Source organism: Oculina patagonica, chromosome 7 (assembly GCF_052425735.1).
Source record: "Oculina patagonica isolate OP01 chromosome 7, crgOcupat, whole genome shotgun sequence".
Taxonomy (NCBI): Eukaryota; Metazoa; Cnidaria; class Anthozoa; order Scleractinia; family Oculinidae; genus Oculina; species Oculina patagonica.
Genome location: NC_135764.1, coordinates 21,107,412 through 21,120,664, shown reverse-complemented (window position 1 = coordinate 21,120,664; position 13,253 = coordinate 21,107,412). Strand labels below are relative to the sequence as shown.

Below are 13,253 nucleotides of genomic sequence, written 5' to 3'. Positions count from 1 at the left end.
GATCATTGAATGAAAGATCACTAGATGAATGATCACTTAAGTGAAGAAAAATGCTGCTTTTGCGAGCTATTGCACAGACTCTGTTCCCTTGATAGTTTGCCCTTGATATTTTAAGCGGTTTTAATATTTTGTATCAAGGTGTTTTGATACGTTAAAATAACAGTCACTGTTAAAGGTGTGTTTATTCTCCTGCCTTGCAAGAATTTGATTAAGGCCAGTTTTCTCCGTCAACTTTATTCCCCAGTGACCTCTTAAAACTGGATTCAACTGGTTTTGACTGATACTGACAGAGGCTGCCTAACGTAGTAGGTGAGTTTATAAATATAGCACATTAATACTTGTAGATCTTGAAGAAGAAGTTATTTATTCCAAAATTAAATATTATATTTTTTTTTACTTCATTTTTCCTTTAGTTGCCCTGCTTACTTTGGAGCTATTGTAACTGCTTTTTTTGCGCCGAATTTGTACATCGTTTGAAGGCGTATAGTTGAAGGTACTAACAAGGATGGTATGATATTTGAAATATTTGTTGTATCTCTTTGCGTGGCGTACAGTATGCATGTGGCCCTTAGTGCGGACGAAAAAGAGGTGAACGTGTATTTCTCAGCTTAGAAGAAGAGCAGTGAGCTGAGATTCGTCATCCGTGTCATCCAGCTAACATGTGAAAAGAAAACAGCTTCTTTGCCTACTCGATTATCCTGTAATATCGAAAACGGTGCTTCGGTTTGACGGCCCTTTGTCCGGACAGCACGCAATATTTACGCAACAATTGTTTCGTCTCGTCAACTATATACAGTGAATATAAGCTGCAGTGCTTATTTGCCAGATAAGCGTGATTTGAAGCTTGAATTAAGTTTGAATTAAAACTCCTCGTTTTAGTTTTATCTTTGTGTTATCTTTTATTGTGCCTTAGAACTCAAACGGAAAGTATAACTTTTGTCAGAATCCTTTTTATTAATAATATAATAATAATAAAAGATTTATATAGCGCCATATCCATGGCTCATGAAGCTTTACAGTAAAAATATTATTAAAAAAAAAATGAAAAACTTACTTAAAAAATTTACATCGATGATCGAAGGAAATCCTAACAAATAAAATAGCTGAGCTGTAAAAATGGAAATAAAAACTAAGAATCATTAAAATCTTTGAATGAAAAACTAACTCATTAACTAACTTAACTAACTTAACTAATTAACTAAGTGACTAACTAATTGTCTAACTGAACTATCTACTACTGGTTAACTGACTAACTAAAAGTCTAATTATAAAATTTGTTAAAAAGGTATGTCTTTATACAAGTCTTAAAATCTGATAGCGAGCCGCTCTCTCTTATATAGTTCGGGAGAGAGTTCCATAGGCTAGGTGCTACAAAAGAAAAGCACCTTTGGCCATAGCTTACTAACTTCACAGATGGTATTTTTAGTAAGTTTTTAGACGAGGATCGTAAACTCCTGGGTGGTGTATAGGGCTCTAGCATCTCAGTAATATAACCAGGGGCCTGGCCGTTAAGCGCTTTGTAGGTTAAAAGCAGTATCTTGTAGTTAATGCGCTGGTTTATTGGGAGCCAGTGAAGCCGCCTTAGGACGGGCTTGATATGATCGTATTTCTTTGTGCGAGTAATAACGCGAGCCGCAGCTTTCTGGACATTTTGTTTTAAGTATTTTTTAGCTTGCCACCTTCAGGATTCTTCAAGTTATATTTGGTAGCCAGTTTCCGGACCACGGACCTAGTCAAGAAAACTACTTAGAAACTTTGATTCTTTACTTTGGACGGAAACTCAAGCGGTCAATCAAATTATTTGCACAAGTCGAAAGAATATTTTCTATAGATCAATTCTCCTTTAGCGCGCTCAGTTCGGATATACAAGATTATAAAGAAAACCAGTTGGTTTGCGGCGCCATGAACAAATAAACGTTGCGAAAACAAACTTCACCTACCTCCACGTCTTTGGAAAGGTTCTGTTTTATAAAAACTTTGTTTCCTATCAGAAAAATGCACGATTAACCGAAAGTGTCCGGACCAAGGGCTTTCTAGATTTAGGGTCACATACTACCTAAAAACTAATTATCTCGTCGTAGGTCGAAGTACACTGACCACCACAATCATACATTTTTTGAAGAAAGATGACGCTCGACCTGATGGTTAATCCTTACATTATGTCTTATGTACAGTTTTGCAGATCCACAAATATTGCTTCAGCATTTTCATGACGACCTTTTAGAGATCTTAAGAAGATGAAGCAAGCCTTGTCATAGCTAAAATTAAATGGCAGATGAAAAGATGACAAATACAGATCCTGCGTCCGGACGCAGCTCTTCAAGTAAATCTCTAAAGTCCAGACAAAAGACACCTGCCGAGCGCATTTCTTCGGCGTCAGCATATAAGGGATTTACAGTCAATATGGATATACAGTTATCATTTTTTGCGGGAGTCGTAAGGCTTAAAGAGTACTACCAGAAAAACCCTGCAACTTTTGAGGATGCTATAAAACAGGCTTTGGAAAGACATGAGCACGGTGTGGTCGACCCTGAAGTCGAGGAAATTATCTGCCAAAATACAACTGTCCGCATTAAACTGCTCTATCGATCAGATGAGAGTCTGTTGTCTGTGAAGGAAAACTATAAGGAATCAAAATTGATGGTAAAAAAACAGTTAAAGGAGAAGGCTGGAGTAAAAGAGGAGTTTACAATGACCATAGTAAACATGGAAGAACTGAACAAGAAGTTAAACCAAATAAGGTAACGAGGGCATATCATACAGTATGTGAATAAATCGATCTTCGCAATAAACAAGTAATTTAAGCAATTTATTTTCAACCAGAAAAAATTCAAGGCTTATACAACGAGATTTTAACCAATTACTTCCGCGATACGGGTTTGTTGCTCTACCGTTGAGTGCAGTTTTTCTATATTCCAATTACTTCTTTTATTTATACTCGCTACTTCAGTATATAATTAAGCCGGGTATACACAGGCAATTTTTATGTGACAAGTATATTTGTTCGTGTAGATGACACAATTATTTGCCAGCGGTCCAATGTATAGTGCGCTAGTAATGACCTTGAACAGCAGAAATACGCACAGAGATACGCAGGCACAATGCTCAGTGGGAGTCTGGGAGATTGGAGACCACATATTCTGACGCAATATTTGCCACATTTTATGTGACGGATCGTACGCGTCTACACGAGCAATTTTCCTATGTGACAACTTTTGTTTGTCACATAAAAGCTGACACGCCAGCTTGTCAACAAATACATTTGTCGCATAAAATGGACCAATTTTGCTCATCTACACGAGCAAATAAAAGTTGTCGCATGAAAATTTCTCGTGTAGACTCGCCTTGATTAACTAAGTATGCGGGCCGGATAGCTAACGTAATTGTAATTTCCATTATTGTTCTAGATTGTTACAAGGAAGAATGGAAGAAATAGGGATGTCAAAGACGCACCAAGACATACTCTCTCAGCAGTGGACAGATATTACAAAAGATCTAGAGACAAATAAGGTGCTTAAAGCACTGATGACAAAGTGTATTTTTGATGGTGAAGATAAAATGCGAATAGACCAAAAAACAGCTGCTCATGACAAGAATGATAAGTTGTTGACTATACTACTCGGAAAAGATCCAGATGCGTTTGATGACTTTGTGGAAATCTTACAAGGTGGAACCCAGTCGTTCATCGCTTGCAAACTCTTAAGAGCAGGTAAGATGGTCTTGATTTTCTAGACTAAAAATGGCAAGTTTCATTACCTATAAAAAGCAAAGAAAGAGGGTCATCTTTCGCTCCAAACTTAAAATGTACAGTCGAACGTCTTTAACCCTATTCAGACCGGGCTTTTTTGGACCTTCTCAGACCGGGGGGTTACCCCCCCCCCCCCCATGTAACTTCCAGAATATTTAAGCAATCACCATGAAACTTATAGGATGTATTGTACGTCCGAAACTCTTTCTTATGGTATACGTCACGTTTGTTGGTGACGTCACATCACGTGACAATTACGTCATGATGTCAAAACAGCTGCCATCTTGGATCCGCCATCTTGGATTTAAATTTTTTCCAAAAATGCCAGAAAACCACCCAAAATCAATGCAAAGTCCTCAAAATGAATAAAAATGTGCTTTAAACCCGTAAAAATGTACAAATAATCCCATTTAAGTTGATTTTATTAACAGAAACACGCAAAATTACAAATTTGGGAAAACATGCCTGTAAAAATGCCGTTGCCATGGTGATGTCAAGTTCCTGACACATTATCCAACCCTACCAAATTGTTGCCAGATAAATTTTAGGAAAACTCAGAAAGGTTGGCGGCGTTTGGTTAAATCTTAAAAAAGTTATAAAAGTTCAAAGTCAGCGCGGGCCTCAAAAGCCACCCCCCCCCCCCCGTCTGAATAGGGTTAACATACGAACAGGAATTAAAGGGACAGAGCTTATACATTTAGGGCTTATATTAATTCTGTTTTTCAAGGACCAAGTGATCTGCCCCTAAAAATAGAGTTGGTGTCCGTTTTTACGTCTATTATGGAGGTGTCCGTAACGAGAGGTTTGACTTTACCATACATGAGCATTGGACGGATACTCACCTTTGCTGTACTTTGACTAGCTTTTAAATGCGATTTATCATGGCTTTTTCACTCTATTTAACAATTAGATTATGAGCTCGAGATTTCTATCGTGTGATAGTTGATGAGGGCGAAGCCCGAATCAACTATCACACATAGAAATCGAGAGCGAATAATCTAATTGTTTTAGTATAAATCTGCTAGACGTTCAAAACTTAACAACAAGACAGGCTCTCGTTTTTATTGAATAATGATGTAAATAAGTCACACAACACGCGGATAATTGACAACTGCACCACATTGCATTGGCTTCTGTGTGCGCGTTTGCATTTCATTCACGATTTATTGAAACCGTTAGATGCCAAAAACTGAAGGAAAAGCCAAGTTTTTTATTGTAAAATGACGATTGAAAGATGTACTGACGTACAAGGGCCCTTGAAAGTCAAGTTTATTTAAAATTCGAAAACGTAAAAGATTAAAAAAGTTAAGCGAGTTGTTCGCAAGGAAGAAACCACATTGCACTGTTTAGCTTCTGTGTGCGCCTTTGCATTTCATTCACGATTTATTTAAACCGTCTTTTGCTCGAAATTGAACTAGAAGCCGGATTTTCATTGTAAAATGACAATTTAAAGATAGACTGACTTACAAAGGCCCTTTGGAAGTCAAGTTGTTTTAAATGTAGGAAACGTGAACGATAAGAAATTTATGAAAAGTTGAACGAGTCGCCCGCAACCTTGAATTCGCTTTCAATTTTGTTGTTTTATTTAAGTCTTATTAATGCATAAAAAAACTTGCAGGTCGAATCTGTTTAGGCTTTCTTTTACTGCTCCTCGATGGGACGATGAAACTGTGTTAGTTTGCAAAGACATTTTTAACTTTATTTCCACAAAATGTCTCGGTGAAACGCATTTCTGAATGTTATAAAATTATAGATTCGCCCGCTTTTAAAAGCGTAAATGAATTTAATTGCTTTTCTTACCGTGTATAATCTTCATTACATATTTCGGTACAGTCTTTATCTTCTCCAGCATCGCCTGGAATAGTAAATAATCCAAGTCCTTCTTTACGGTCAATTTAAAAGGGAAAAAGCGGCGACCATTCTGTTGACAACCGCACGCTGTTTCGCTACTCACCTTCTACAACAGAATAGATAGTGAGTAGCGTAGCCAATCAGAAAACAGCATTCGTGATAGAACGCTAGTAGATTTATACTAACTATTGATAGCGTTGTCCTTGCGTTGTGTGTCGCATATCGTAGAAGGCAAAATATTAGAATAGGTGACGACTTAAGCTCATTAAGTATCGACGTGGAAGACAAAGGGATTTAAGTAGATTCAATAGCTCACTTTGAAAAAGAGTGATGACTGGGTTGATAATATCGGCTCGAGCGTTATGGGTTTGGGAGGAAACAAAAACGAAACTCTGAGAAGAACGCGGTTTTCGCTATTGACTTCGGGGTTTTATAAGTCAAGAGAAGCCAACCAAGCAGTTAGAGAAATGGATGAAAGCTTAAGTGAACATATGAAACTGCATGACTTCCTCCACGGGAAAGATTGTACTAAAAGACAGCTGCAGAGTTTGGCTTCTGGGGCTCTTTTTTTTAACAATTTTTATTGAAATTTCACACACTTCTTATAAAACTAATACAGGTACATTAATTACATTACAGTTACTTACTCTTCTTACAATACTAATACAAATGCCACACTTGTTACAAAAAATACAGCTATACTACTAAAAGATATATATTAAATGTACAGAGAAAAAATGATAATTGTTATCTACAGGGACCGCGGAGGGGGAGGTGCTGGTAGGGCTATACCAGCCCCTCAGGTTGGGTTGATATTTTAGGACTTCGGATGAAAAGGATAATGTAATATAAAGATTTAGGCAAGCATAAAAGCGGAGCTCCCCATTTCTTTAAAAATGATCTAAATGGGAAAATCTAATCCTTGCCCACACGGAATCTATCGAAACTGCGTTCAGAAAGTAAAAACATCATGCTATTTTCTGTCATAAAATCAGGCTCAGCAATTCAGTACAGGTTGTTAGTTTGCATCAGGGTCCTGTATTTTTTTATTCAGCGGACTTGATCTATGCAGTGGCTACAATGAGCGCCAAAAGTGTTGAGACAGTCGGCACTTTTTGAGTACCTTGGACAAATTTTACCCCTCACCCCTTCAATATAACCCCCTCCCCCCCGAAACAATGTTGTATTTGCCTCGTTTGAGTAATAATAACTAATAATAATTTATGAATTTATATTGCGCTTTTTAACATGTAAATGAGCAAAAGCGCATTACAATATTAAAACTTAAAAATATTAAAATATACTAACTATATACATTACAATATTAAAACATAAAATTATTAAAATAAACTAACTATATTCACATTATTGACTAGATCTGAAAGTTAAAAAACGCTAATTTAAAAAGATATGTTTTAAGACGAGATTTAAAACTAAAAATAGAACTAATATTACGAAGGGGGGGAGGGGGAGTGGTTCAGAAGCGGCAGCAGATTAAAAGTGAAAAACGGGAATTTTAAATTAGTATCAATTTCATCCAACTGTCTCAAGGACTTTTGACGCCCATTGTAGCTTCGTTTTAACACAATCATTTGCTAAAGTTGAGGTTATTGTATTCTTGTTGATAACAGCCGCAGATTCAACAGCAAACAACAGAACTAAGCAAACTGGACTTGCACAAGGAAAATCATTCGCAATTATTTCGGATCTCCTCGTAACATGGCCAGAAATTCCGGTCAACGCCACGACGCACGCGCGAGTTTAATTGGCAATATGGCCGCCAAACACTCAAAGGAAATGTATGAGAGAAATAAAACAAAATAAAACAGAGCAAGTTCTGGCCTACCGGGAACAAGTGCCGCCCTCTTCTCGAGTTCTTGAAAGGTCCTTCGGCTATTCTGATTAGTTTTTTTTCATCAACAAATGATACTGGCCCTGCTTTTTATCGATGTTTATTTTCGAAGCTTGGCTCATACAACGCTCTATATTTCAGAGGCTTGAAATCCAATTTTTGCATCCCAAGTAGATTTTGATCCGCCGTAGCAGATAACATTCGCTGAATATCCCAAGTGCCGCCCTCGTTCGAGGATAAGTACCGTATGATGTACTATTTGGCCAATTTTCACCTTCGGTGCTGATTTCTTCGCTTTGCTTTTTGCTTTTAAAAATCTCGTAAATCGTCGAAAAGCAAACTAGGCGGCAGTCCATATTGAAATCCAAATTCCGCTGTCTTTGAACTGCGATATTTCAGCCGTCTTTGCTCCAATTGTGCTGCAAAAGCCATCGTTTGAAAGATTTTTTGCTTCATTATTTTTATCATGCAATACTTTTGACCAGTGGTTTCCCTACTTCACAAAATATTCATCTATGTAGGCCTCATTCTTGTGTCTTCGGCGATGTTTATGAGCCCAAAGTCACGCTTTTGAATCAGCGGCTATTACCAACTTTCGTGACCGCTAAATGTACGATGCATCAAAATTCGCCGAATCCGATGTCCGCGATTTCTGGCCATGACCATTTTTGTTTCCCACAACTTTACGGAAAATAAACTAGTTGTACCTATCGGTAAGTGCCAACGAGCGGAATACTCATGTTTGTTCATAAGAACAGATATTGAATGGTTTTTGATAGAACTATATTTGAAATGACCACTGTTATGGTAAATTGTATTTTAGGTAATATGCAATAAAAGGGCTATTTCTCTGGTGTTCATAAATGACACAGGCTTGATAGCCTGCGTAGCAGGCGCCGTAGTTTCCAGCGCGCGTATTCTCGCGATCGCGCACTCTTTTAAACACACTAAAAAACGTACACAGATGTCTGCTACGCTAACTTGAACGGTCAAGGATTATTTGGAGACAAAATGACTGTTTATTCAAGTTAACATTACATTTGCCGTTAGAAGCAAACAACTTTTGACTTTCTTGTGTGTATGACATGCAGTAATTTTAGTGAGCGTCGCTTTGAATTGATGTTATTCCTACGCGGAGCGAAAATGCGTGCCAAATAAAATATAAACGGTATTTGATTTGGAATAAATCATCGGTCAGAAATTACTGTAAACACAATCAACACTAAAAGGAATCATTTACCCGACTTCAGCATTCTCATAAGTCATCTATTTGAAGTCAACAGTCCGTTTTGATTTTCATGTCTCTCTCTTCGATCGTAAATTAAAGGACTCCAAATTCGAAAGATTATTTCATCGCTTTGAAGACCTTGATCGAATATTCTGTAGGGTATTCTCTTTCGATTTATAGTTCCCTAAAGGTGTATTTATCGGTAAAGGAATGAATGACCACATTGAAAATTTTAACAGCGAGCCGCGTGGACGCCATTTTGGTCATTTGCTCTCTAGCAAGGAGTGAGAGACTGGGAACTAGTTGGGAAGAACAATACAACCCAAATATGGGGTTTACTTACACCCAAATATAGTAAAAAAAAAGTCCCTTACGCAGAACGTAAGATTTTCTCTGCCTATACACTCATACGCACACGGCTCTATGATTCTGCCGCCTCGACAGCCTCACCTCTTGGCTCGGCTGTCTCGTTGGCAATGACTTTTGGGGACATCGTGGGAGAAATATTGGGTAAGAAAGTTCCCTGCCGCTCTTTTACTCGCGGTTTCATTCAGCCTACACAGTGAACACCGTGCAACAAATGTTCCCGCAATTCAATGTCATAACTTCGTTTAGATCTAACTGAAACGTCCACATCATCCAGTCGATAGACGATATGACCAGAGATCAATAAAATTAAAATTTAACCGTGTAGCGATTGAACGAGAGCAACATTTTTTTCGTAAAGGCGCATCGAGGTTTCGATACACTTACACATTTAAAAAAGTCAAACAAAATAGAGCAGTTGGATAATATACCCATCAGATGTTTTGCTGTGTATTGTCGCTGAGTAATTTTAATTGTTGTCTATATTTTGTCTTGCCCTGCGCGCTTTATTTGTTGTTTGTAATTCCCCTTCCTTTTCTTTAGCCACGGGCAGGAACCTCCTCGTCCTCAGGCCTAATCCGTGCGTACGTTCGGGGGTGGCGGCGACCCCCGAAATTTCTCGGCTCGATGGAAAACCATTTTCTTACCTATGGATCATCCGCTCGCGCGCGCCGAAGTTACGCGCAGAAGCTCCGCTATTAATTTTTACATGATTAATGGAGGAACAGTTACCCGAATGCTTGCTTGTCTTAGCCAGCTATTTAGGCCCTACCACTTTAAAATGGTCTCCGCGGTCCCTGATCTGAGGTCAAAATGTCAAAATACAGAAGTACAAACTTAGGTATACTAATTATTATAAACATCAACATCAAGAAAGCTAAGAGAAAAGGTGATTCCACTTTTTGTAATGATTAAGTAGAATTCCATTCTTTTTGGTTATCTATAATTCTAATTTATAGGTTGCTTTTAACTTAGCTTTGAAGACTGTAAGTGATGGACTGGCCTTGGGGCCCGTTTCTCGAAGGTCCCGAAAAGTTTTCACATAGCAAAATCCCAAAGCCTTATGATTACAAAGCTGTTTTTCTAATATCTTTTTTTCCAACAAAATCCTCCCTTTATACTAAACATATTGCGATGCAAAGACAGAATTATAAAAAATAAAATGTATGATGGGTGGGGGCATGTGATACACATAACACTAGCGATATGTGTACGGTGATGCACATATCACTGTGACACCCCACATAATCCCATAAGCGCTCGAGTCGACATTCTCTACCTAGGTCACCACTCTTCTTCGAAGTGAGCTATTTTGTGATTCGCCTCTGGTTTATTTTTCGTAGAAAACGAAAAATACAGGGAAGAGCACAAAGCATTCAAGTCACTTCTTGAAGAGAAAGACGACAGTTCACGGAAGATTCTTGATCAAAAGTGGCTTTTGGAGGACACATTGAACCTTGAACGAGGTATGCACATAAGTCTAATAAAAAAGGAAATGTTACGTCTAATTAAAAAAAGAAATGTTAAGAACAACAACAACAACAATAAAATGATATAGTCGGATCTCCCGTTAACGGCCGCCGAAATTTCTAGTATATGCTGTACAAGGGGCCCTTAGATTAAATATGTTTAGATCAAATATGTTTTGTGGCGGCCATTTTAAATTTGAGATACACGTTCAGCTGTTGCGAGGTCTGAAACCGAAGAATTACGGGACCTGGGACGGCCGAAAAATTTATGAAAATCTCGAAAGCTAAGATCCCATCGCGCGCAGAATATAATACAGTGACAAGGACTGAAACCTGTAGTGTGGCTTGGCTTGGTCTCAAGTCTGCCAAGGAAAATTCAAAGCGCATTGTTTTTATTTCTATCATTGAGGAAAAGTTTACCAGAGTGCATGTTGGAAATGTAAAGAATAAACTGCATAACCTAATTGTGGTACGATAAAAATATTCGCCAACATCGCTTTGGTTTAGCCGGCATAACAAAACGGAAACTGACATCTGTAAACTCGTTTAAGTGTGGTAACGAAATTTACTACTTTCTTAAGAGATGAATAGCTACAATAGTTTAAGGCAAATTAAAAATGCGTAAAGAATTCTAAATTTGGAAATAACTGAGCTTATTTCGCCTCTTGAACACACTTCAGGGAGTTAAGCAATGACAACGGCGTAAAAAATAAATAAATTGTAATTTCTAACATTTGAATTTTTTTACACCATTTATTATTTGCAATTACGGTGTTGCATAGTATTATAACTAATTGTAAGCAAAGTTTTGTAAGCTAGCAATGTAAAATATATTCTAAGCATTGTGCTGTTTGTAAATAACTGAATGTAACTTGTAAGTTGTGTTTGAAAATGAAAAAAACATAACAGCCGATCAACAACGAAGCGGACCTATGAGGAAATAAAATGAAATAGTCGGAATAATAATGACGATGATGACTAGCAGTATTGGAGTCGAAACGTCGCGGTCAACACCTCAAATCAGTTCTCTCGTGAGACAAACGAAAAAACGTTCATCTGTCCTATCTTATACCACGATGAACAATTATGACATCCTTAATGACAAAAATGCTATGTTATCTTATGAACTTTTCCTCCTTTCTTAAGAGTTATATAGGGATTTTGAATTTTAACGCTATTTGAGACTGGCACTCGTATTGCATGCACAATGATATATATTTTATTTTTTGGCTCTCCCTAATCAAATTCATTATTCAGGGTTACAAAACGCTCCGAAATCGCTTACCACAAAATACCGTCTTCAGCAATCCCTTAAACGGTGCTGGATCCGTACTTAGGATTGCGCTCCCCCACCAACCGCCTCCCCCCTCCCCATATCTCAATCAAAACGGAAACGGCTTTGGGTTATATTATCATTGTATCGACCCATTTGCCAGGACGGCATGCTATTGATAGTTTTTATAATGGTGTCATCACTGATTAATGTGTGTTTTAATACAATTAAGCTAACAAAATCATTCAAGAGGCTTGTTGTCAGTAACATCACTGTCTTTGTAGGGTTTCTAGAGGAAGAAATCGACCGGCTAAAGGAGTGCATTGCAGATTTTGAGAGAACGACTGCTGAAAAAAACACACCTTTGGAACATAGTTCAGGGAGTAAGTAAATAACAATTTTCTTAAGCGAATTATAAGTCTATCTATCTTCCCACTCCTACATCAGATAACAGTTAATTAAGTCGACTAGACAAATCTGGACAACATAAAAAAAGGGAAGACTTCGAGAGAATATTATAATAGGCTTATTGCTGGTTTGCAGCTGACGTCACAGCAGCCATGTTGGATGACAGGAACAAAGCGTTCTCCTCCGTTGGAAACCAAACTATTTTATTATGCAAATTCTGCCAAAACATGTTTTATTGTTTTGTCATCCAACATGGCCGCCTGGTCACGTGGTTGCAAACCAAGAATTGCGGAACATGTAAAGCTTTCTTCTGGGTAGCCATAAAAAACGGCACAAATACGTTTTCCTGGCAGTGGTTAGTCATTATTGTAAAATATTTGTTTTGCCTGAAGGCGGCCAAGGTCTGTTTTCCTTACTGTTTTCTTTGTCGCCGTTCCTGGGTTTTCAGTCGCGGTTTGGCAAATTCCTCGATGTCTGCATAAAGCTTTTCGAAGATTGAAACTATAGAATCTCGGGTTCGAAAGATTAATTGTTTCTTTATTTCTGTTTGGACATTTTCCCGCAACATTTAGACTGAGCTGAATGAATTAAAAAAACGCTCGCTGTCAGCCTTCGGCGAAAAAACGTGGAGGCCATAATGAACGCCAGAAAACTTTCGCAGAATAAGACCTGTGGAATACCGCAGAATATGCAACGTTTTTCTAGACCCCTGATTTGCTGTATTTTTCAAGACATGGTATAAAATACAACACAACACAATGCAATACAATTTAATGCAGTGCAATGTGCTACAATGCAATACATACATCTAATTAACCAAGTTCGAGGGCCTTACTAGGAGAATATCGGCCCGATGCCTTAACAAAACGGATCGAGCGCAGCGAGGTCCATTCAAAAAAAGATAGAGTATCCAGGGTATCCAGAGTATCCAAAGTATCCAGAGTATTCAGGGTATCCCGGGTATCCAGGGTATCCAGAATATCCAGGGTATCCAGAGTATCCAGAGTATTCAGGTTTATCCAGGGTATCCAGAGTGTCCAGGGTATTCAGGGTATCCA

The 13,253-nt window shown here is 38.1% G+C and overlaps 2 protein-coding genes across 2 annotated transcripts in view; one reads left to right on the top strand and one right to left on the bottom strand.

Annotated features, from left to right (window-relative positions):
• The window catches only part of LOC144661521 (uncharacterized), a 216,163-nt gene that overhangs the window by 138,109 nt on the left and 64,801 nt on the right, over positions 1-13,253 (bottom strand). The window lies entirely within an intron of this gene.
• Positions 1-13,253, top strand: part of LOC144661526 (uncharacterized) — a 165,800-nt gene that overhangs the window by 128,529 nt on the left and 24,018 nt on the right. Inside the window, exons 2-5 of the mRNA XM_078522327.1 lie at positions 2,183-2,741; positions 3,408-3,709; positions 10,389-10,511; positions 12,072-12,170. Coding sequence (XP_078378453.1) covers positions 2,269-2,741; positions 3,408-3,709; positions 10,389-10,511; positions 12,072-12,170 — 997 coding nt within the window. The 5' untranslated portion in view covers positions 2,183-2,268. The remainder of the gene's footprint in view (positions 1-2,182; positions 2,742-3,407; positions 3,710-10,388; positions 10,512-12,071; positions 12,171-13,253) is intronic.